At 35.0% G+C, this 27,276-nt stretch overlaps 1 protein-coding gene across 1 annotated transcript; it reads right to left on the bottom strand.

Moving 5' to 3' along the window:
- Positions 1–1,571: 1,571 nt before the first annotated feature.
- On the bottom strand, positions 1,572–4,105 carry LOC143229873 (uncharacterized). The gene is made up of 3 exons (XM_076462731.1): positions 3,946–4,105; positions 2,726–3,407; positions 1,572–1,861 (listed from the first exon to the last, which is right to left on the bottom strand). Exons 1-2 carry the CDS (start codon positions 3,955–3,957, stop codon positions 2,739–2,741), a joined length of 681 nt encoding a protein of 226 aa, XP_076318846.1. The 5' UTR covers positions 3,958–4,105; the 3' UTR covers positions 1,572–1,861; positions 2,726–2,738.
- Between the last annotated feature and the right edge of the window lie 23,171 nt (positions 4,106–27,276).

Here is a 27,276-nt window from a genome sequence, read left to right as displayed (position 1 = left end):
ATGTAGATGGCGCCAGTGCATTAGATCAACATGTGACATATTCTTGACATTATATCTACACCCTGAGAATGGAGAAAAATAAAGTTATTCCTGAGAAGAAACGAAGGCAAAATGGGAAAATCGTGACCCCTAGTGCAAATTTACATGCAAACATAATAAAAAAATTGCGAAGTTGGGGATTGCACGTTGTGTCATAAAAAGGTTTTTGCAGTATCATATAAGCAAAAGTTCCATTTTAGTATGAAAACCTTCTTTGTCGACCTTTAAAATTTGTGAAGTTGGTAATGATTACTTGTCATCGAAACGTCGTATCTGTTGTAAAATTAAATCTTCCTTGCTGTAAAAGTTGTAATTTGTAGTAAAATAATATCTATAATCAGTAACAAAACTCAAAAGAAACTGGCATTGTTTTTATAAAATAAATTATTGCTCTAAGGTAATTGCTGTTACCAAAGAACCTATAATTACGTAGCTACAGCCATTACCAGTTTTACACATTGCAATTTCATATAGCCTAAAACCGAGTTAAATTGTAATTTATACTTTGAAGTTAAATAAGTGTCGATATGTATCCAATTTGTCAAGAAGATTGATATACATAGTTTTTTTAAGACAATACATTTTAATAATAATATTATTTACAATAATAGTTATTTCAAATAATGATCTGTGTACAAAAGTTTCAACCCTATAAACAATATTGAGTGTTTTTTTTCTGGTCTCGAACTTCCTTGATGTCTTATCAAGGGTTCACGATGAGAGAGTTAATTTCTAGTTGATGTAGGTAATTATTACTCAACGGGCAGCTAGCTAGTTCTGTACTCGTCTAATTTCGCCGACCACACACCGAGTTATTTCACCAATGAAGCTATATAACATGTTCGTAAAAGTACTAGTGTCTGATGTGAACCTGCTAAAGTTAAATGGTTTATTATTTATAAACGTTCCTCGTCAAATATATGAAGTTCCCGATTAGTAAGCGTTATATTAATCAAAATTATGGCTTCCGAGGTTTTACAGCACCCCAGCTGTAGTAAATCAGTAATATATACCATTAAGTAGCTATTGTTGTCATCAACGAAATAACCTTTGTAAGGTTGTCGTTTTTACCAAAGAGCCTATTACTGTGTAACCATTGATTTTACTGAAGAACCCATTACCAAACGATCTAACAAAACGTTTCTAATAAAACAAAGTTTTCATTCACTAATAAAAATAATAGATCATTTAAACCACAATTAATTATTAATTTTCCTCCGTGTTGTTCTAGTCATGATGACTGGAACAAATGTAGTCAAACACATATCAAAATGTCTTTGCTTCTGCCAGTAACAAGTAAATGCGTCTTAAATAGTTCATTACTTTACGAATTATACCAGAAGATATAAGAGTGAATCTATTAAGGTTTCATTACACGACTTACACTGTCAAAGCAAGGTCTGCATTTTCTTTATGCGTATTCGATGTTTTTGTTCTAATTAACGAGCAAAAGTTAAGGTTTGGCTAAGAAATTTAAACTATAACAATATATAACTGATCACTTTCTGTTTACATGAAGTAATAATGCGAAGGACAAAAGTATGACAATCTTTATTCTGTTTGTTTTTATTTACAAACAAGAGAAGAAAACACAAGTGCAGAGTTATCAATTTACACGAAGAAAAGAATAATCTAATAACAGATTCATTTTTATATCAACAACATCACGTCAACAATATAACGTTTTCATACAAATAAATAACTGCAGAAGAAACAGAAGTTTGAAAGGAAATAACCGAGTAACTTTTCACTAGCGACACCTGGTTTTGAGACGAATTTCAGGAGACGAGTCTTAATCAGCTAATCTTGTTTGTCTTAAACTCTGAAAAATAAAAATAATATATATTTAGGTATTCATAATTAAAATATGTTCATATAATCATAACTAATGTAAGTTATGTATTCGTAATTAACATGTGTATATAATCATAATTAACATATTGTATTGCACTCATAATTAACATATGTTTATATAATCATAATTAACATATGTTATGTACTCATAATTAACATGTGATTATGTAATCATAATTAAGATAAGCTATGTATTCTTAAGTAAGATGTGTTTCTGTAATCATATAAATGGATGTTTTATACTACACTTTATTTAACATTAAAAAAAAAATCCCTTTCGGTTTAAAACTTCAATATCTATCCTTTAATCCTCACCCTACTTACCTTTTTTACAACGTGAATGAAACTTTTAGCGTTGTTATATTTCTCGTATCCGTTGTAATTCCACTGTTTGTTTCACAGACGCGCCTCCTCCCCCAAAGTGCGTGTGTCAAACACAATACAGCTATGACTGTGTGATAATGTCACAAGAATTGAACGTTTTTATTTGTTCATGTATAAGCAGGACACTCTGAAAAACCTTATAGGGCACTCTGGTAAACCTTACAGGGCACTCTGGTAAACCTTACAGGACACTCTGATAAACCTTACAGGGCACTCTGATAAACCTTACAGGACACTCTGATAAACCTTACAGGGCACTCTGGTAAACCTTACAGGGCACTCTGGTAAACCTTACAGGGCACTCTGATAAACCTTACACGAATTAGCATTCTGATTAATTTAATTGTTTGGATATTTTCATGGATGCTCTCTACAAGGTAAGTAATGTATAGGATTATCTGACTTACTTCTCTAAAAGGAAAGTAGTATATGAAATTATCTGACTTACCTGAGGTATGTTTTTAGTGGTAAACAATCTTGGTGTATGGGCTGCCATAGGTGTAAGCAGGTGCAGGGGCATGGTGAGCGACGATGTAAGTGGGTTCGGGTTGACGTGCGTAGGTGTGGGCTCCGTGAGCGTATCCGGCGTTACCGTAACCGCTGTTCAGATGACCGTAGCGCCCGTATCCGGAAGCTCCGTAGCGGTCGTGTCCGGCGTGACCACCATGAGCGTAGCGATTGTGAGCCTTCAAATCGCTATGGCCGTATTTGTCTTTGAGGCCGAATGTGCTTCCATAAGCTCCAGAATTTGCACCGACGTCGTGTAAGGAGATCTCTTTATCGTAACCGTAAGCCTTCTGGTATCCGTAGCCACGGTCACGACCGTAGACTCCCCGATTCTTATAGTCGCTGTGTGCAGCTCCGACGGCACCGCCAGCTTTCAGGTCTCTAGAGGCAGCGTTAGCCTTCACACCTGCGTTACCGTGGGCATAGGCTCCGTAGGCAGCTCGGTCACCGTAGGCACCAAAGCCGTGAGCGCCAGAAGCTTTGTTCAAGTGACCATAGGTTGAGTGACCAGTACCGTAGGCATTATCGCTCTGGACAGCGGGAACGTTTTGAACAATAGTAAGAGGAGTTGCTTTGTAGGTACCAGCGTAGGCCAGGGTGGCCGTGAAAAGAAGAACTGCGATCTGAAAATAAACACATATATTGTTGAATATAGAACATGCATTGTTGACTATAAAATATACATTGTTGAATTTAAAACGCACATTGTTGAATTTTAAAAGATTATATATATATACGCTTATGGTAACTTTTGAGGCTTTACCAAAATTCGATAATTTTACATAAGACATCTTACAGCTGAATAGATCATATTTGTTTATCGTGTGAAAAAAGCAAGTTAAGAAAAAAAACTATGAGAAAAATGAGAAGTTATTAGTATAAAATTGTGTAAACCATTTCATATATATCGAAAAAATTGTCTTTCACGAGATTACATCGCAAGTTTGTTGTAAGTTTAGCGTTTGCATGTAACGCTACCCACTAGACAAAGAAAACGAGGTCACTGTCTAGTTGTGTTTCAAATTTCATTAATCGTTATTTCACCCGTACAAATCAATATAATGTCAGACTTGAGTTTTAAAGCAGAATTATAATTAAACATGAAATAATCAGAAAACGTTATAGTTCGAGTTGTTTCGTCTACATTTTCCCGATACTCACCTGAAATTTCATGGTTTATTATGTTCTAAGAAAACTACATATCTAGCTGGGATGATACCAGCTTTTATAGGTTGAGGTGGCTCCTCTGTTAGAGAAAGTGTTACATTCCATATAGGAGGGAACATTGTAGTAATCGACCTTTTCTCGTGGTGTGGCCGATCTACTTTCACTGTTCTATGGTATCTTCCCTGATATCACTTCGGCATCCTCCCGTCCCTCCAGCGATCATCGGGCAAGAATCTGGGGCATTTCCCAAATCTGCCCTTTTAGGGCTAGTTACACTAATATTATTCGTGCTGCTTTTGATGGATCTTCAGACAAGAAGTTACTACACATCTGTCCTTTTAATTAAGCGTTAGGTAACATCACCGGAGGCATCAGAACTCGAACACGATTGCTTCACACCCCTTTACTTCCCGACCAACCCCTTCTTTCCTAACTGTCGAACCAATCCAGTTTTCGATTGTATCAGCTAAGTTTTAGAATTACTGTTTCACAGTGTTTTTTGTCCTGTTATGACTTATGTTTTGGTCTATATGAAATAACTGATTTAATATACCTGAAATTACCGATTTCGTCTTCGAATAATGTTTTTCTGTCAGTTAATTTCATACAATGAAAGGTTTATTAAAACTGCTAACGTTGTGTCCCCAGGTGTAACACAGTCTGTTGTTGTTGTTTTGAAGTAAGCACAAAGCTACACAAGTTATTTGTGCTCTGCCCACCACGGGTATCAAAACCCGGTTTTTAGCGTTTTTAAGTCCACAGACATACCGCTGAGCCACTGGGGGACGTAATACAGTTTGACAATTAATGATTTTACGTTTGAAGCTGGTTATACAGCCGGTATGTATTGATAAGTACCGAACTGATACAAACTCGAAAAATTACTTGCAACAGTTAAAGTATTCATGGTGTTTTACTTCGATTAAACTTTCGTACTAAATATGTGAATCGACAGCAACATACACTTTTAAAAGTCGGTGAATCAACGTGTATGTGTTTAAATGATATCCCGCCATGTTTCATGTGGTAATATTTAAAAATAAGCACATAGTTTTGACAATGAACATGATTAAGTAATATATTACTTTGATGTTGTTGTTTTTTTTTGAGTGATCAAATAAGAAAATAAACTCAATTGAGTCGAAATACAAATTTCTATGTATGTATGTGGCAGCCTACTACATTCTGTGTTGCAACTTTAAAAAGTAGCCAACCTAAAGCTTTAACAAAACTTTACTAGTCATAAAGTAGACTTCTCTGTCCACCAATTAAGAAAAAAAGGTAAACTTTCCAAAAACACTCGGGCTGTTTGCTTTCTTTAGAAACAGCCAAAAATTTACAAGTTACAGGTTTCAACGTCCACCTGTTGTTACTAATCTGTATTTATTTTTTGCCCTTCTTGCTTTCCACACATCACAAACAATAAGTGTTTCTAGTGAACGTTCTCCTTTCATTTATTTCAAGCTTTTACGTCGAGAAAAATACGTCTGAGACAAAAAATCGATTCAACAAAACCTATGCCATATGGACGAAAATTTTGAACACAAGAAACACATCCACATTTTTCAAATACTTACTATAACATTGTGATGATAGAATCTAAACACTTATTACAACACTTAGAAGACCACCTAAGCCTCTTTGCTGCTTAATAACTGTTTTGTTATTTTTCGTAAATAGATGCCAAGTGCCAATACGTCTTTATCTTACGTTTCGCCTGTTAATTGACTGATTTCTTTATGGAGGTTCGGATAAAAACTATTATATATATATATGATGTTGGTATTAATCCCATATTTATATATATATTTACTTGTTTTTGAATTTCGCGCAAAGCTACGCGAGAGCAATCTGCGCTAGCCGCCCCTAATTTAGCAGTGTAAGACTAGCGGGAAGGCAGCTAGTCATCACCACCCACCGCCAACCTTTGGGCTAATCTTTAATCAACGAATAGGGGAATTGACCGTCACATTATAGCGCCCCCACGGCTGAAAGGGCGAGCATGTTTGATGCGACCCTAAGATTGCGAGTCGAACGCCTTAACCCACCTGGCCATGCCGAGCCTGTATATATATGTTGGTGTTAACCCTATATTTATGTATATATATATATATATATGTTGGTATTAACCCCATATTTATGTGTATATATATACATGTTGGTATGAAGCTTAATTTTATCTTCGGTGTTCTTTGTGAGAAGCTCGTTCGACATCCATTCGAGTTGGGTCTTCCGTGTTACAACTTGGTTATTTAATTGGTGTGATTTACATTATGCACAAATTTATACGAGAGTATCTGGGCTAGGCGCCCCTAATTTAGTAGGGAAGGAAGCTAGTCATCATCACCCACCGCCAACTCTTGGACTACTCTTTTACCAACGAATAGTGAGATTGACCGTCACTTTATAGCGCCCCCACGGCTGAAAGGGCGAGCATGTTTGATGCGACGGGGATTTGAACCCGCGACCCTAAGATTACGAGTCGAACGCCTGGCCATGCCGGGTCTGTATATATATATGTTGGTATGAAGCTTAATTTTATCTTCGGTGTTCTTTGTGGGAAGCTCGTTCGACATCCATTCGAGTTGGGTCTTCCGTGTTACAACTTGGTTATTTAATTGGTGTGATTTACATTATGCACAAATTTATACGAGAGTATCTGGGCTAGGCGCCCCTAATTTAGTAGGGAAGGAAGCTAGTCATCATCACCCACCGCCAACTCTTGGACTACTCTTTTACTAACGAATAGTGAGATTGACCGTCACTTTATAGCGCCCCCACGGCTGAAAGGGCGAGCATGTTTGATGCGACGGGGATTTGAACCCGCGACCCTAAGATTACGAGTCGAACGCCTGGCCATGCCGGGTCTGTATATATATATGTTGGTATGAAGCTTAATTTTATCTTCGGTGTTCTTTGTGGGAAGCTCGTTCGACATCCATTCGAGTTGGGTCTTCCGTGTTACAACTTGGTTATTTAATTGGTGTGATTTACATTATGCACAAATTTATACGAGAGTATCTGGGTTAGGCGCCCCTAATTTAGTAGGGAAGGAAGCTAGTCATCATCACCCATCGCCAACTCTTGGACTACTCTTTTACCAACGAATAGTGAGATTGACCGTCACTTTATAGCGCCCCCACGGCTGAAAGGGCGAGCATGTTTGATGCGACGGGGATTTGAACCCGCGACCCTAAGATTACGAGTCGAACGCCTGGCCATGCCGGGTCTGTATATATATATGTTGGTATGAAGCTTAATTTTATCTTCGGTGTTCTTTGTGGGAAGCTCGTTCGACATCCATTCGAGTTGGGTCTTCCGTGTTACAACTTGGTTATTTAATTGGTGTGATTTACATTATCCACAAATTTATACGAGGGTATATGGGCTAGGCGCCCCTAATTTAGTAGGGAAGGAAGCTAGTCATTATCACCCACCGCCAACTCTTGGGCTAGGCGCCCCTAATTTAGTAGGGAAGGAAGCTAGTCATTATCACCCACCGCCAACTCTTGGGCTACTCGTTTATTAAAGAATACTAAAATTGATCACTCGCAGCTGAAAGAACAAGCATGTTCGGTGACGGGAATTCAAGCCCGTGACTCTCAGATTACGAGTCGAGCACCTTAACCAGCGGGCCATTATAGGCCTTATTAAATATTGAATCAACTAACTATCTAATTATTTTGAGGTGGTGATTCAGGTTTCGCCGGTTTCAGTGTTTAGCAAAACGAATGTATAATCAGTTGATGGGTGTATAAAGCTTGTTTTATCCTTTCTCTGTTTCTCATGTATGTTTACTATCCTGTTGTTTTAACATTATTCCAACATATCGTATGATTTTTCTTCTCTGGTGCAATAATCGAATGCAGATATATCGGTATGAAAGTCTTCTGTGTCTTTCATGTTCCTCAATACTAGCTTTTCCTGATCTTTTTGTATTGGAATCCACATCGACAGTCGATTATGTATATCGCGTTTTTGTATTTGTATTGGAATACACTTTGACAGTCGATTATGTAAGTGGTGTTTTTGTATTTGTATTGGAATACGCTTTGAAAATTGATGCTGTAAATGGTGTTTCTGTTTTCCAATTGGATTTTTACGGTGGTTTGATGCGTGCTAAATGAAAGCTGTTACCATGTTGTCTTGTTTAAATGTTATTTAACTGTATGCTTACAGAAACTCTGGCTTAGGGGAATATGTCTGTATATCTATTATTTTCTTTCCGTATGTTCTTGTCTTCAATCTTCACAATTTTATTCTTTATCAAGTATCCGGCTTGTCATTGTTAAATGTGGTTGTAATGGTGTGTTTGGTTTTTCCATGTTCTTCGCTTCTCCGGTATTACACATATTTTCACTCTAGAAACTTGACAGTATGTGACGCTTATGTGCACTCTTGAGGCGATTTGACTTATAGTCTAAATATTTATCTTCATCTGTTGGTTTCCTGTAAACTTCTGTATTATATGAGTTATCTATGTAACCATCGCGTCAAAGAATGGGACTTTTGTTAGGTTGTTTTTCTCGTCGTGAATTATTTTGTAAGATGTTGTTTACTCAGGTGTTTCATTGATTCTTGAACAATGATGTCTGTGGTGTATGGCCATATCTCGAACGTACCATCAACCTATCTCAGTCAAGGGTTGGAACATATAACCAATGGTATGAAGGTGTTGATTCCGAAATGTTCATGTGGAGATTATCGAGTTCTGACGGTTGCGATGAGCCCACAGCTAGATATCCTTGTTGGTATATATATCTTCATAGTGGAACTAGACTGTGTAGTGGTATATATATCTTCATAGTGGAACTAGACTGTGCAGAAACACACGTGGTTTTGAGTTCTGTTCATAAGGAGACTGTCTGATTGGTGTATTCCTAAAGAGTGTTATCGTTGTCAAGCTAATGGCGGACTATATACAGTGAGCCAGGAGTTGGCACTTTAGAGAAGAGGTTGAATATTGTATAGTTGCTCATTGTGTCTTTTGAGGTTACCGTGGTTGTTTTTTTACGATCTCTGTAGCAGGCCGAGTTCTTAAAATATGAAGATATTCTATTTAATATAATCGTATTGTATCTACAAGATATGTGTGTAAAGGATGGCATTGTGAATATCTGCACTTAAGTAGGAGTTTTGTTGATGTAAGCCACAGAAATGTAGGCTGATGTTGTAGTGTATTGTTTACCACAGAAATGTAGACTGAGGTTGTTGTGTATTGTTTACCACAGAAATGTAGACTGAGGTTGTTGTGTATTGTTTACCACAGAAATGTAGACTGAGGTTATTGTGTATTGTTTACCACAGAAGTGTAGACTGAAGATGTTGTGTATTGTTTACCACAGAAGTGTTGGCTGAGGTTGTTGTGTAGTGTTTACCACAGAAGTGTAGACTGAGGTTGTTGTGTATTGTTTACCACAGAAGTGTAGACTAAGGTTGTTGTGTATTGTTTACCACAAAAGTGTAGACTGAGGTTGTTGTGTATTGTTTACCACAGAAGTGTAGACTGAGGTTGTTGTGTATTGTTTACCACAGAAATGTAGACTGAGGTTGTTGTGTGTGGTTTACCACAGAAGTGTAGACTGAGGTTATTGTGTATTGTTTACCACAGAAGTGTAGACTGAGGTTGTTGTGTATTGTTTACCACAGAAATGTAGACTGAGGTTGTTGTGTATTGTTTACCACAGAAATGTAGACTGAGGTTGTTGTGTATTGTTTACCACAGAAGTGTAGACTGAGGTTGTTGTGTATTGTTTACCACAGAAGTGTAGACTGAGGTTGTTGTGTATTGTTTGTTGTTTGGCTCTTTCTCTTCCAAATGTTTAAAGATGTTTCTTCAGGACATGGTCAATTTTTCTTCGTGTTTAGACGTTGAGTTATGTTTAGTGTAGTTAACATGTTCGATCAGAATTTAGAATTGATACTGTATCCCTCTCTCTATGTTATTACAGTAGTATTCCCTTTGTCTGCTGTTAGATCCATTATTGTTTCTCTGATGTAGTGGTACTATAAAGGTGCTGATATTTCAAGACATTATGAGCTATTGTCTTTACAAGTTAATGTTTTCATTTTTCCTCTTCTGATAGGCTGTATATTTTCCAATCTTTAGATGTTTCAAAAGTAGGAATATCATAATGTGTTAGGACGAATGAAATCATGTCTGAACTAGGTATTGCAGATATATTGTGGTTGATATGTTTCTCTTTGCTCTTACCTATAAATTCTTAGAATTATTAACGTAGTTTTCTTTAGTTTGTGGTTACTTTACCAGTTTCAGAAGAATAACTTGCTCGTTTGCCAGTTCTTCTAAAATATAGTAAAATTAATTAAAGTAAAAATAATAATAATAAATAAATAAATAAATCATCAGTTTTAAAAGTAAAATAAATAAATAATATTGTGTTATTAACTCTTACCCTATAAATCTGATTAGTAAATGCCTTAAATGAACTTTATAATAAATACAGTTCACTTTGTTAATCTGGTTCCCACCATAACAGTAGTTATACATTAAAACTGTTTATATAAGTACTACCAAAACCATTCCTACGTCTGTTGTATCTCAGGCAGCTTGGGAATTCATGGAATGGTGCTAAAGGCCTCTTTGGTACAAAATAAAGTAGATGTAGTGTGGTGAACATATTATATCATATTCTTCTTTGTTTTCAACCATAAGGTTATACGTTAATTTCAGTGGGAACAAGTATTTTATTTATTTTAGCGTATGAGGGTGCGTGTTTTCTTATAAAAAAAAACACATGGGGGCTATCTGCTAAGTCACCAAGGGGAATCGAATTCCTGATTTTAGTCCGTAACTCCGTAGACTTACCGCTGTACCAACAAGGGACAATATGTACTTAAAGTAAGACTATGACATCGGATGCCTACACAATCACTTAAGTCTAAATATAAATTAATCATTTCTTAATACTTTTGTAACCCATTTTCAGTGACAGCCATCTTCCGTCTCCAGAAAAGTTCTGAAAAGGACTAATCCTGTGTTAATAATAGCTGGGACTTGATTCTGGGGCTTCCTGATGTAAGTCTGGTGTGTTATCTTTTCGACAGGGTCTCTTACGTATTAGGCCTTGAATCACTTCACTATTTGAATGTTTGTATTTGTTGGCTTCTACTCTAGCTTTTACTCAGCTGTTTCCTCAGCAGAAACGTAATCTAAAGATATTTTAATACTGCACTATTAGATGAAAATTATCTCTGAAAATAACATTTATTATTTCGAAATATAAGAATGTATAGCTAATGATTTAAAAATAATATATACATTTATATAAAAAATTGTTAAAACAAATTATTTTCACTTCCACAAAGAAAAAAAAAGCGATACCTTAAAATATTATAATTAAATCTTTAATAAAATTCACAGGAAGCATGAATTTTAGTGTTTTACTTTTGTTTTAATTTACATTTTACGCCTTCTACTTGGTATGAATATAATTATTTTAAAAATGTGTTTGATGAAGTGAGGATATTAATTACAAAGGTTTCATCTCTTATAATACATTTTTTAAACGAAAATTACGTTTGGGGAAGTTCAGGTTCCAGCTACAACGTGGTTTGTTTTGAATTTCTGGCAAAGTTACACGAGGGCTATCTACGCTAGCCAGCCGTCCCTACTTTAGCAGTATAAGACTAGATGGAAGGCGGCTAGTCATCACCACCCATCGCCATCTCTTGGGCTACTCTTTTACCAACAAATATTGGGATTTGAACGTCACCTTATAACGACCCCACGGCTAACAGGGCGAGTCTGTTTGGTGCGATGGAGAGTCAAGCCCGCGACTCTCGTATTACGAGTCGAGTGCCTTAACCGCCTAGTCATGCCGGGCTAGCTTCAGCGTTTTATTTCTTATAAATCATTTGTTTATAATAAAATAAAGTTACATGTTTGGAGAGATTTAGGTGCTAGTTACAGCGTTGTTTTTTTTTAAATAAAATGGTAAAAACGAATCAGATATGGAAACTTTGCATTAAATTAATATATATGTGTATAATTGAAAAAATACTTCTTTAAATTTCATATATTTTGTAACACTTAAACGCATTTCAAAATTATGTAGATTTTTAAAAATTAATAAGTTGGTAATTTCAAATTATTGAATAATCTTATAAAATTAACATTGAAGATTTTATTATAGCTGTACAAGTAAATATTATAGCATGCTAACTATGGAAATAAGAATATAGTGCTTAAACTTTCTGACACGAGAAATGATTGTGTAAGGAAAATGAAATTTATCAGAAGTCAATGAAAAGAGTATTAGCGTAATACTGTGCCTTTTAAATACACAGTATGTTTGTTTATTTGTTTTTGAATTTTGCGCAAAGGTACTCGAGGACTATCTGCGCTAGCCGTTCCAAATTTAGCAGTGTAAGACTAGAGGGAAGGCAGCTAGTCATCACGTCAACTCTTGGGCTACTCGCTACTCTTTTGCCAACGAATAGTGGGATTGATCGTAACATTATAACGCCCCCACGTCTGAAAAGGCGAGCATGTTTGGTGTAACGGGGATGCAAACCCGCGACCCGCAGATTACGAGTCGTACGCCTTAATCCACCTGGCCATCTCGTGCCAAATACACTGTAAGAAAATATTAAAACATTTTAATTTTTTTAGCAGAATTGTTTATTTCTGAAAGTTACATTTTACTTTTCCAGGTTTACCCCACGTTGTGACCCTGCAAAAAAGTTAGTTACATAGGGTTTTTTGTCACATGTTTCAATGTATTAATATGAAGCGAAAACGCCCATGAAATTGTTGTTTTTAGTTTTTTATTTTACCCAGGTGAAAGACCGTTCCACTTACTTCAACTGTACCACGCCCTCTAAAGACAGTTACAAAACTTACAACATCTAAAGCTCTCCCGTTGGAAATGCCAGTATTTACTTATATAATAAACTACGTCTACACATTATTTAAATATCACAGAAGACATTCGTCTGTTGTTTGCTTACCAACATATCTTAATTATGGTGTTTGCTCTTATGGAAAACAATAAAAAATATTAAATAAATAAACAAGCCATTACTATGATATTATTTGCTATATTGATATAAATATCATTACCAGTCCTACAGAGTGTGTTTGTGTCCATTGAGGCACAACAAATTATTCTCAAGTTTAAGCATTTATTTGAAAATTATGAAAAAATGTTATTCAGCTTGTTTGTTTGTAATTAAGCACAAAACTACACCATGGACTATCTTTGATCTTCCCACCACGTCATAAGTCCTCAGACATTCTGCTGTGCCACTAGGGGGTGGTAGCTATTTAGTAATATTAATTTTTGTTTAAAGCCCTTTTTTAACCATATGTTTTGTTGACTTTTACATGCTTTAAAACCTTACTCATAGCATATTTTTTTTCTTCAACACCATGTTATTTTGTATTTAATAATCTTTTTTACTTAATATCCTTGTTCATGGCAAGTTTTTTATCGAACACCTTTTTTTTCGCATGTTTTTTCATCTAACACCTGTTTTCTTCGCATGTGTTTTTTTCTCGTTTAGCACTCTTGTTCTTTGCCTTAATTCTTGCTGTAGGTACTAAGTATCATAATATAACCCCAAAATAAAAAAAAATTAACTGGTGAAATACTGTTAACTGTATATTTCGTAAATATGGTGTGAAAACTGTATAGGCTATAATCGCTGCTGAAGAAATGTTTTGATGAAACTTTTATGAGTTGTCGTAGTTTCTGTTAGTATTTAAAATTAACAAGAAATGCCTTGAGTGTAAAACATAGGTAGCATCTATCTGAAATATTTTATTATTACTGTCTAACAAGGTTAATGTGTATTTACTACAACTGTTTGACCTCTTTTCATGTATAAACCTTTACGTATCTTATATATGTGTGTATGTGTGTGTGTGTGTGTATATATATCCCAATCCATATCTTATTTATATTTATCACGGGCCTTGTCCTTTTACATTTTTGACCCGACATGGTCACGTGGTTAAGGCACTCGAATCGTAATCCAAGGGTCGCGGGTTCGAATCCCCTTCACACAAAACATGCCCGTCCTTTCAGCCGTGGAGACGTTGGTAAAAGAGTAGCCCAAGAGTTAGCAGTGGGTGGTGATGACTAGCTGCCTTCCCTCTAGTCTTACAATCCTAAATTAAGGACGACTAGAGCAGATAGGCCTAGTGTAGCTTTGCGCGAAATTCAAAACAAACCAAACCTTCTATAGTTATTACCAGTGGCGGCGCCAAGGGGGCTTCGGGGGGCTTGAGCCCCCTCCTCCCAAAATGAGCCAAGTCCCCCTCAGTCCCCCAATATTGTTACCTACATATATTCATAAAATATGGAAAACACAATCGTCGTTCTTGCTTAACAATTAACATCAAAGAGACATAGATCTGTATAACTCAACGTCTTCATTAAGACAGAAGTATGTGTCATGCATCCCATAGCAACGTACTGAATGCACTGAAACTCATGCGTTGTATTGCCGCTCCCTGTGTACTGCTATTCTATCTTGAGCTTCGACGAAGATTAGACAACCACGTTGATTTCAAGTTACAAAAGATCATCAGGGATTTTACTTGATAAACCAAAGGTTTCACAGGTAGTGAAACAGCAGTGGTAACAACCGCACGAGCAACCTTGCTGTCATATCAGTAAACTCCAGGAGGGCAAAACAACTCGATATTAATACTGTTATAGACACATTTGCTGCCAATCACCAGAACAGGCGCATTGTTTTGAAGTAATATTAACTATAAACACAACATGATGAAAGATAGTTAGCCTGATAGTGACCTTACTTTTCCTCAGAGTGTATTAACTTCACATGGGATAATTCGTTTCTGCTATGTAAACTATGTCTTTATGTTATATTTCTTTTGATTTGTAGCTTTACTCTTAATGGTATATTAAATGTTCAATCTAAGCTAATCTTGATTTTCTTTATTGTTATGTATTACCTTGGGTGGAATTTAGGTGAGCTTCCTCTTTTACATATACGCATATTTTCATAAACAGATTATTTCTAATTTGTAATAATGAATTATTAATCAGAGTATGAGTTTCCAATGAAAACTGCATTTAAAACGCAGTTCAAAATAGCACACTTTTCTGAAATGTACCTTGGTGTTCACATTATTATAATTTACCATCTATACTTCATATTGATGACATTTTGGGAAGCCCCTCCACAGTTTACCTCAGCCCCCCCCCCCCATCGAAAATATCCTGGCGCTGCCACTGGTTATTACAGTTACATCTTACGCATATTCATCATGGTCCGTATCGTCTTCTTAATTATCATGGCCTCTGTCTTTTCTTCCTTTTTAACACAGAATACATGATATTTTGCGTGGTCTGTTTCCACTTTTCTTTTGTGATATCTAAATCCTCAACGTTTTGGTAAGGTAATTACAACGCTCTGTGTTCTAGTGTGTTTTGATAAGGTAATTATAACGCACTGTGTTCTAGTGTTAAAAAAAAATTTGTTTGGAGAAAAGTCGTTTGCTTGTCTCCGGAAGCTTTCTTTATTTCATTTAGAGCAAAGCCACAATTGATTATCTGCTACGTTCCCAGAATCAAGTCAAAATAAGTCGTAACCTAGCAGTAAAGAAAAAAACAACACATTAATAACATCATGATATGAATACAACCCACTGCTTCATTAACAACGCTTTGGCCTAGTTCAGATCAACTGAGAATATTTAAGCCTAGAACAGTAGGTCGAACTCACAAATCTTTAAATCGTTCTTTCCCATCCTTAAAGTTGTGCAAAATATAATTCTATTCATTATGTTTTACATCGGTTTATAACATTTTTTTGTTTTATTTAGTACAATTTTTATAACTCTTATTAAAATATGATATGCACCAAAGTTTTAACTATGATGTTTGACAAGGTTTTATTTATTTGTTTCATCCATCACAACTTTGTCTTATATAACTAATGTTTATTGACTTATTTAGTAAGTCCTAAGGTGGATCAGCTGCAGTTTATGGACTTACAAGGCAAAATTCGAGTCTCGAACCTTCACTAAATAGAATCCAAATAGCACTAAGTAAACAATAGTTATTTTGTAAATATATTTCACCTGTCTTAGTTACTAGAGTTTTACCTGTTTTACCTCAACAATGTTTATTCATGTATTTATTATATTTTTTGTCTCTCTTAACGTCAGAACTGCATTACTTAACAATATTTTATCATCAGTTTCACCTATCTTACATAACAAGGTTCTTATGCACATTTATAACAGAGTTATTAATCATTCTATTCATCACACATTTTAACTATCTTGTTAACCATACTGTTACTTTTTGTAATAACATTTTATTCACAACTCTTATACGTATGTATTTACTTCATGTGTCTTACTTAGCATATTTAACAAAGTTTTTAACTGTATTATTAATTATTTTTATACGTGAAATTTATCACAGGTTTATTTACCACTGTTTTATATGTATTATAGTTACCAGCTATATTTGACTATAGTTTTAATATGTCTTATCTACATGTTTGCCCATTAGGGATACAGCGGTATTTCTGTGGACTTACAACCCTGGAATCCGCGTTTCGATACCGTGATGGGCAGAGCACATACAGCCCATTGTGTATCTTTGCGCTTAATTATAAACAAACAAAAGTTACATTTTTTTGCGTTTTTACTTTAGGTTTTGTTTACTTGCCTCAAGTTTATAGTGATGAGCGTTCGCAATGGGGGACACTTTGGATTAAAAATTCTGACTTTCGCTAGTTTTAGCTTTGATGTAGCTTGTCATTCTGCCTCCGAATATGTTTTCCACCTTTTTATCTATTTTTTTGTTCAGTAGTATTTCTCTCTTCGCCTCACTTAACACAATTCATATATACCTCGTTCTTCAAAAATGTAATTCTCTTTTACTTACTTTTTCATGTATGCGTTTCATGTTTCTCTTATTTAACGCAACGCATTTTATGTTAGTTTTACTACCCGATCTCTTTTATGTAAAGTACCTACTAAATGTTCTTTTGTCTTACGCACCACAGTTTTGGTCTTTGTTATATCCACACGTGTTATCTGATTCAAATTGTACATCTCGTAAATGTTTTAATTGTGCTATTTTAGTTATCATGAAAAACTACTTAATCAAGCTACTCCCACCTAGCGTTAAAACATAGTTACTTCATAAAGGAATTTTTATAATAGTTTATTCTGTTAATCAGGAAGGTTGTTTTTATATAAAACTTTATTAATGCTAACACTTATGAATTTTACTATAGTTCTGCTTATTTACAGATGCCGTAGGTGTTCTACACATTACAAAATTTTTAAAAATCAGAAAACGGCCAAATGATTGTAATAAATCTCAACTGACACGTCGTTTCGCGCGTGATGACGTCACGTTTTATATATGGTGTTTTCCCTACAACTTCAACTCTTTTTCTGAATTTTGAAAATTGTTACTTATTTACCAAACTCACTTCAGTCATATTTACACCTGTTCGTTTCAGTGTCTGAAATTCAGGCAGATTGTAATATTATTTTTTTGTTTGTTTAACCGGCTCTGATTTGCTAATTAATAATTTTAGAAAACATTTATATTCTGAAGCGAATGTTTGTTTTTGCAGATTGTGCTTTTTAATAAACAAGAATTATTGAACCACCATAAGAACATATTGAAGCAAAAATCTACTACAATCTATGTTGAATTAAATTTTCTATGTGATTTAAATACAGTATTATTTCAACTCCTTCGTGCTATTAATGATTCAAAATATATCGAACAATAAATGAGTTAATAAGATACAACTTTTAACAAATAATAATTAATATTTTCGTGCTAGTATTGATGTTTTGCTCTTATATTAAGTTGTACTAGTTTTTATAAACGCGAAATTTAAGTTTATTTTAATGACACGTTTGCCTATCTTGAAGCTGCGCTAAACCGTTGCACGTGAATTTTTTTTATTTTATGCGTGAAAATGAACTAGTGGTCCGATAAGAAGCACGTGCAGTCCGCGCTTATAACCATCCTTGATTTTAAACTACTGACCAGAGGAAAAACATACAGCTATCAACATCCTCTGCCACAGTAACTTTAACCACAATAATAGGATTCACTGACTCTTTTATGACGTAAAACAAACATGGAATGGTTATAAAATTGTTTGTTTGTTTTTGGAATTTCGCACAAAGTTACTCGAGGGCTGCCTGTGCTAACCGTCCATAATTTAGGAGTATAAGACAGCTAGTCATCACCATCTACCGCAAACTCTTAGGCTACTTTTTTACCAACGCATAGTGGGATTGACCGTCACATTATAACACACTCACGGCTGAAAAGGCGAGTCTGTTTGGTGCGACGGGGATGCGAACGCGCGAACCTCAGATTACGAGTCGCAGGTCTTAACACGCTTGGCCATGCCGGGCCTGGTTGTAAAATAAATAACAACTTTTTTATAAAATGTTAAAAGGTAGAAAATACAAAATCATATTTAAAGTAGCAGAAGCAATTTTTTGGTTTATTTAATATTATAATATTTAACATTTGTTAGTTTATTTAATTTAAGAGAGGAATTAAAAGAAAGAAATTACCATAAGTAAAACCAATAATATATGATACTTTTCATAAGATATTGTGTTAGGCCTATTGTATATAATTGTTTTTAAAACTAAATTATTAATGTTCTTTCTTTGAATATCTTTGCTATCCATCTCTAATTTAGCAGTAATTACCTAGAAGGAAGGCAGATAGTCAACAAACCTTACTATCAACTCCTGGGCCACTCTTCTACCAACGAATAGCGGAATTGGTCTTAACATAATAGTGCCTCCGCAGCTAAAAGGGCGAGCATATTCGGAATCGAACCCGTGACTCTGTTATTGCGAGTCGAGTGCCCTAACCTCCAGGCCATGCCAGATCTTAATTTCTTAACGTATTTAATTAGTGGTTTTAAGAATTATAGTCGTGTATAATAATAGTATTTCAACCGAACTGTGTTTGTGATATCCATTGTCGAAATGATTATTCCCTTCCCTCGCTAGCCTGTGATTTCACGCTTCAAATATTTTTCTTATATCAAACGGCCGATGTGAATGGTGTTCCGACCACAACTGTGTTAATTGTGTCTCATCCGTTTTGAAGAGCTCTGAATTGAGCGAAACGCGTCGTCGGCAATGAATATAACAAATATCGTGTTATTTAACTACTATTATTATGCATTTTTTCTAATTCTAAAAAATCCCTGAAAGCTATGAATGTGGTATTAAAAATATAATAGGTCTAACATAATATCTTACAAGTGCAATTGATTATAATTATATATCGTTAGCTTATTGACAGTATTCATACAGTAACAAGATGTTACCATGGTTAAATCATGTTTCTCTTATTTAACGCAACGCATTTTCTGTTAGTTTTACTTCCCGATTTCTTTTATGTAAAGTACCTACTAAATGCTCATTTGTCTTACGTACCACAGTTTTGGTCTTTGTTATATCCACGCGTGTTATCTGATTCAAATTGTACATCTCGTAAATGTTTTAATTGCGCTATTTTAGTTACCTCTTTCTTTTTTTACGAACCTGACGATGACCGAAGAAGGTCGAAACGTTGTTCGCTCTTCTATGTAAAATATTTTCTCAACCCAAACGAGCCGTTTTTGCATATAAATTTCTCTACAAGTGGGTTTTCTCGACATCACTGACTATCTTCCTCCAGTCTTCCACCAAATTTGTAGGGAGAGTAATTAAACTTCGTCTTATTAACCCTGATAGTCTTAACCACAAAAATAGTTTATATTATTAACGGCTGCTTTATTGTTAAGTCCAGGAAATATTAAGTATGTATACTGCCGCACTGTAACAAAGTTCACTAGAATATATCACTATAATTTTACAATATATATATATAAACACACGCATATATAAGATTTCTATTAAAAACGTCTGCAGTAAAAGTATTCATAATTATTCACAATGATTTTAATATTTGTCATGATACATCCTTTTCTATGATTTGTGTGTTGTCTTATATGGGTTGCTCTTAAAGAGACAGTGTTATTCCTTTCAAATATATTAAGATTGAATGTGCCTATTTTTCTGCATTACCTACTTTATGGTAAAATTTTACTGGCCTTGCTCTTTTAAACGTTGCAAAACACACATCTTTCGTTATCTTGAACCTGTAAACAAAACACGTTGTCGAAATTAACCTTCGTATGTACTCTCGACCAACAGTGATCCTCGCCAAGGTAAAAACGGCAGTAGATTATCAAAGTAAACATATTTAAATTATCTTCCCTTCCCAGTCTGCGGGTTTAAAAAGGTATAGGCCGGCTTTCGATACCCCTGGTTAATAGAGTACAAAGTAACAACTGTTTGTTTGCTTTTTGAATTTCGAGCAAAGCTACACGAGGGATATCTGCGCTAGCCGTTCCTAATTTAGCAGTTTAAGACATGAGGGAAGGCAGTTAGTCATCACCACCCGTCGCCAACTCTTGAGCTACTCTCTTACCAACGAATAGGGGGATGAACCGTTACATTATAACACCCCATTACAGAAGGGGCGAGCATGTTTGGTGCGACGGGAATTCGAAACCGCGACTCTCTGATTACTGGTCGAATGCCTTAACCCACCTGGCGATGCCGGGCCCAGTAACAACTGTATAGCTTTGTACTTAACGTCGAAATGTAGTAAAAAAATATTCAAACTCACCATCAGAGCGACAGGCGTAAATTTCTATAATAATGTTTTAAATTTGTTTTGTTTTTAGTGCTACTGTTCAGTTTCATCAAATAATACATAGATTGGGTACCATTTATAGTTAAATATTGTCTTTAATTTTGATGTCGAGATTAATTAATTTATAGTGCACATCTGTATTGTTATATTACAATTATTTTTTGTGTATTGCAAAGAATAAAGCCACAGAATAGACTATTTGTGATTTGCCCACTGCGGGTATCGAAATCCGATTTTTAGTGTAATTAGTCCATTTACCGCTGAGTCTGCGAGGGGGAAAAGGAAAAAGAACTTGATTTTGATTATTTTTAAAACAGTGCACTTGAAAAAGACATTTTATATTTTCATATCCTCGTCTTTCACATGATTGCACATTTTGATAGGTTAAAAGAAACTGAACACTATAGTATTGACATTATACACGAGAAACTTTTGTGTTATACCTTGTTAAAACTATTCATAATCTGTATTTCGAATATCTAGATTAATGTATTGAAGTTTAACACAGTATTTACTTAAGGTAACATAACAAAAACTGTACAGAATTTTAGAGGGTATTAATACCGTATATATACCGAATGTGATAGAAATCATCTTACACTTTACGTTACTTACAAAAGAAAAAATACACAAATTTTAGTTCACTTCGCAATATTTTTAACTGACTCCAACTATCGAGCCTCCCAGTAGCGCAACAGGGTTTCGATACTGTTGTTGGGCAGAACACAGATGGTCCTTTATGTAGCTATGTGCTTAACTACAAACAAACTACAGTGTCGAATTTAGAACAGAAACTTTCTATCGTATTCGCTACAACATATTATAGAACTTCCTACATGACCTCAGTCTTAATGTAGTAACCAGAAGGCTAATTCTCTTTTTAAAATCGGCTACAATCCAGTTAAGAAAGCCAAATGAATACGTCAGTCCACAATAGTTGTAATTTGTTATAATTCCAAACTGACAAAAACTACCAAACGTTACTGGCCCTTAGTTTAAATCTGCTCTTACTATACCTAACGAGTCCATGTTATTCGAAACCTACATTTGAAGTTTGTGGAAAATCAGAATAGCCATTATTAAATGCCTCACGTAGATTAATGAAGTAAAAAAACACATCAACTCCCTTAATTGTATAAACAATAATCTTACTTATGTTTGCCACTAATGACCTGAAATTATACAAAGTATTGTTACGAAAGGTAAAAATTATCGAAAGTTTAAAAAAAGCGTAGCGTTCATAAACCTCACGTGTTCTTATTCACAATTTTAAATACAAATAGTAATACAATAAACTCAGTAGCGGTAATAAAGACAATAGTAAAAAAGAGAACGGAAGAAAGACAAAGAAAAAAGTAATCGAAAAAGAAATGACAAAGGTGAGAAAGAAAAAAATCACACAAACAAGAGTAAAGAAAAGAACATTATATTTTAGATTTGATTTGAATTTCGCGCAAAGTTACACGAGGACTATCTGCGCAAGCCGTCCCTAATTTAGCAGTGTAAGACTAGCGAGAAGGCAGCTAATCATCACCACCCACCACCAACTCTTGGGCCACTCTTTTACCAACGAATAGTCGAATTGACCGTCACATTATAATGCTCCCTCGGCTGAAAAGCGTGTTTGGGGTGACAGGGATTCGAACCCACGACCCTCAGATTTCGAGTCGAGTGCCTTAATCACCTGGCCATGCGGGGCCTATATTTTATGAATGGTATAAGATAACAATCTCCAAAATAAAACTTCTACTGTTTTTTTATTATGCACGTAAACTTTATAAGACAAACAGTTAAGAAAATAAACAAACAGATAAGTTATATTTTAGAGACGGTACTTCCTACCCAATGAAATTTTGTAAGTCTGCATAAAGGTACTTAATAAACTTCGAAACAGGATATATTAATGTTCATAATATTTAGGTTAAATAATAAACCTTTATGGAATTTACATGACAAATCTTTCCTTTCTTCCAAGAATAACACTTTAATTTGTTTTTATGTATATTACGTGCTGATAATGTGCAAGGAATTCTTTGAATTATATTGTAATATTTTATTAACTATTTCTTCTTAGAGTTAATTACGTAATACAGCTGATATTTCTAGGTTAAGAAACATTTTCATTTTAAATTTGGGAGCGTTATTATGTGCGGGTAATTCCAACATTCGTTGTTAAAAGCGTAGCTCAAGGCCCAAAAGTTGTCGGTGGGTGGTGATGACTAGTTGTCTTCCTTTTAGTCTTACGCTGCTAAATAACAGATAGCCCACGTGTAGCTTTGCGTGAAATGAAAAACAAACAAACATTTTAAATTTATTTACGCCAATATTGTTGTTCTTGTTGTTCTGAATTAACCACAAAGCTACACAATGGACTATCTGTGCTCTGCCCAACACGGGTATCGAAACTCGTTTCTTAGCGTTGTAAGTCCACAGACATACCGCTGAGCCACTGGGGGGGGCAACAATATTATATTACTAACTGGTTTCGCATAATATTGTAGTAGTGAAATGTGTAGTTCTAACGGAGGTTTCTATACTAACAAACTGTTTGCCTAGAGATATCGGTCATAGCCTATGAAAGTGGTGTTAGGAAACCAAGATGAAAAACACATAAACTAATGTGTAGTAAACACGTGGGAATCCGCCCCGCCCGCTATTTCATCATTAAAACGCTAATAAATGAACTGAATAACTAGTACCTTCAGAATGTCTTACAAAACAAAAGTTAATAAACCTTTACCTCTAACATATTAAACTATTTCACTTGTATCATTTTTAGAATACATACTAACACACATTTTCGAATACCTCGTTTCCTTTATTTAAATTTTATGTTACTTCTACAGATACTGACTGGTTGAGGATCGCTGAAGGCTCCCTTTCTGAACTCACTAGAGGAACGTTTTAATGATTTATGATCAAGATTATTTCATGAAATATTTTTCACGTCGCTTAAACTTTCATCCTCTTCCACTCAGGTATAGTTTCACACTATCCGTCTATGTCACCAAAATAACGAAAATCATAGAAGAACGTCAACCAAACCAAATAGGTATAAATAGAGCTTGGATGTGTGAAACAGAGCTGATATATGTATAAATAGAGCTTGGATGTGTGAAACAGAGCTGACATAGGTATAACTTGAACTTGAATGTGTGAAACAGAGCTGGCATAGGTATAAATAGAACTTAATGTGTGAAACAGAGCTGACATAGGTATAACTTGAACTTGAATGTGTGAAACAGAGCTGACATAGGTATAAATAGAGCTTGGATGTGTGAAACAGAGCTGACATAGGTATAACTTGAACATGAATGTGTGAAACAGAGCTGGCATAGGTATAAATAAAACTTAATGTGTGAACAGAGCTGACATAGGTATAAATAGAGCTGGGATGTGTGAAACAGAGCTGATATATGTATAAATAGAGTTTGGATGTGTGAAACAGAGCTGACATTGGTACAAATAGAGCTTGGATGCGTCTTTGGGAAACGAAGCCAGCTTTATTTTCTTGTGTGTTTATTTATGTGTTAAATAGATATAAATTCTCATATTAGGGTTGCAAGAGAAAGAATAAACATTATTTTTGTATTTAGAATCTGAATGGTTATGTCTAGAAAATTTTTAAAATTGTCATACATTCTTTCTTGTTACGGTTTTAGCACTGAGCTACAGAATGGGCTATTTGCGTTGTGTCCACTGACGGGATTGAACGTCAAATATCAGGGTTAACATTTTGAATTTATTTTAAAGCGACCAGTAGATATAATGAAATATTTCCGAATGTGGTGTTAGGAAACCAAGATGAAAAACACATAAACTAATGTGTAGTAAACACGTGGGAATCCGCCCCGCCCGCTATTTCATCATTAAAACGCTAATAAATGAACTGAATAACTAGTACCTTCAGAATGTCTTACAAAACAAAAGTTAATAAACCTTTACCTCTAACATATTAAACTATTTCACTTGTATCATTTTTAGAATACATACTAACACACATTTTCGAATACCTCGTTTCCTTTATTTAAATTTTATGTTACTTCTACAGATACTGACTGGTTGAGGATCGCTAAAGGCTCCCTTTCTGAACTCACTAGAGGAACGTTTTAATGATTTATGATCAAGATTATTTCATGAAATATTTTTCACGTCGCTTAAACTTTCATCCTCTTCCACTCAGGTATAGTTTCACACTATCCGTCTATGTCACCAAAATAACGAAAATCATAGAAGAACGTCAACCAAACCAAATAGGTATAAATAGAGCTTGGATGTGTGAAACAGAGCTGATATATGTATAAATAGAGCTTGGATGTGTGAAACAGAGCTGACATAGGTATAACTTGAACTTGAATGTGTGAAACAGAGCTGGCATAGGTATAAATAGAACTTAATGTGTGAAACAGAGCTGACATAGGTATAACTTGAACTTGAATGTGTGAAACAGAGCTGATATATGTATAAATAGAGTTTGGATGTGTGAAACAGAGCTGACATTGGTACAAATAGAGCTTGGATGCGTCTTTGGGAAACGAAGCCAGCTTTATTTTCTTGTGTGTTTATTTATGTGTTAAATAGATATAAATTCTCGTATTAGGGTTGCAAGAAAAAGAATAAACATTATTTTTGTATTTAGAATCTGAATGGTTATGTCTAGAAAATTTTTAAAATTGTCATACATTCTTTCTTGTTACGGTTTTAGCACTGAGCTACAGAATGGGCTATTTGCGTTGTGTCCACTGACGGGATTGAACGTCAAATATCAGTGTTAACATTTTGAATTTATTTTAAAGCGACCAGTAGATATAATGAAATATTTCCGAATGTTAAGTCACAAGTAAGCCATGAACAAATCAGTACAAAACAACAACCACTTATACCGAGTCAGTGTTCATACGTATCGATTACTTCTTTCTACGTAAAATTGACTGCGTTAATTACGTGGAACTTTGTAAAATATTCGAATTTAATTGTAACCTAACAGTGGAAATGTCTTTTAAAGAAGCTGAACATTTTCATTGTAAAGTAGATCACGATATTAGATATATTTATATTAAACTTAAAATCATTGTCTGAATATCAACTTCCCGCCCACCCAGTGGCAAAGCGGTATGTTTACAGAGTCGTACCACTAACACCCGGGCTTCGATACCGGTGGTGGACAGAGCACAGAGTGTGTAACTTTGTACTTAAATACAAATAAAACAGACGAACTTTTGGGCTTAACAGTAGGGATGGAATGAGCCACTGAACAATTATATATTATTTGTAATAATCTAATATGTGTTAGTACCTTCAGGTTGTCCAACATCTTACCCTTCGATGGTGAACATTCAAATGAGGAATTGAAAATATTTTTCGTTACATTTAAAACAGTAAACGTTGAATAAATACATATATAGTTATATTTTAGTTTTCAATGTTTTATGTTAAAGTAACTCATTGTTTAAAATTCACAGAACCACCGAATTTACTTCATCAGTAGTAATCGTTCCAAGAGTTCATAAGTTTGTTAAATATTATACAACACGTGACAAGTAGACAGCTAGTGATCTCAATTTGAGTAACATAATCTAGATCAACACATAATATCTGGTCAACGAAAGGTACCCAACGTCCGCTGTATTGCTGAGGGCAGTTTATAAATTATTGGTGTTCTGGATTGAAACTGTTATCGCATCTTATAACTTGCCCAAGGACTTTGTTCTTCTTTCATTTCTTACAGAGATACACGTTGTAGAAATACTTCTCTGTGTATAAAGGAAAACACACATGGGATTCCTCCTTTTTTCTGCTTGTTTGTATGGTTTCTTTGGGTTCGAATTACTGTAAATATGGAAAGAATGTTTTTGCACAAAGTTAGTAAAAACCTGGAAGCACCTATAAAATAAATAAAACTATTACCTTTATTGATTTACGTATCGAGAAGATCCTACACGATTGAATGACCTAGGAATGTTCCCTGATGGCACTGATCTAAGTCTACGGACTTACGACGCTAAAATACGGTGTTCCATTTCCCGCGGTGGACACAACAGATAGCCCAGTGTGGCTTTGCTCTAAAACAAACAAACAAAAGGCTACCGCGTGTACCCCTCCCCAAGATTTTTGTAAAGTGTATGATATAAATTAGTTAGTATTTCGAAATAGAAAAGAGGGAATAAACAATAATTAAACTTACGTGGTAGTATATGATTCTATTAACCGTGGTGGTGTTACACACTTAGATAATTAATTAATTAAAAACGTTCATGTGTCCTTTACTACTACAAAATTCGTACTACAAAATGTTTCACGTTTAATAAATTCTGAATAATGTCATCTGCAGCATAACGACTTTAACCGCAACTAGACTGGAGGAGGCCGGTCATTTTGGAAATTAAGAATATTTTATATCCAGCTTAAGTGGGATGATAACCATCATCAAAGATTGGGATTCGAACTAGTGACTTCCAGACTGGGGGTTCGAACGCCCTAATCACTAGACCATGGCAGGCCTAAATATTTGAATGATATAACCTACATAACTAAATTTTAGAAATTGCCAATAAATTCACCAATAGCGAAATACACTCGAACTCGGCGATTAAACCACCGTGGAGGTTTT

Source organism: Tachypleus tridentatus, chromosome 10 (assembly GCF_004210375.1).
Source record: "Tachypleus tridentatus isolate NWPU-2018 chromosome 10, ASM421037v1, whole genome shotgun sequence".
Classification (NCBI taxonomy): Eukaryota; Metazoa; Arthropoda; class Merostomata; order Xiphosura; family Limulidae; genus Tachypleus; species Tachypleus tridentatus.
Note: the sequence above shows the minus strand (reverse complement) of the source record. Positions and strands in the feature narration are given on the sequence as shown.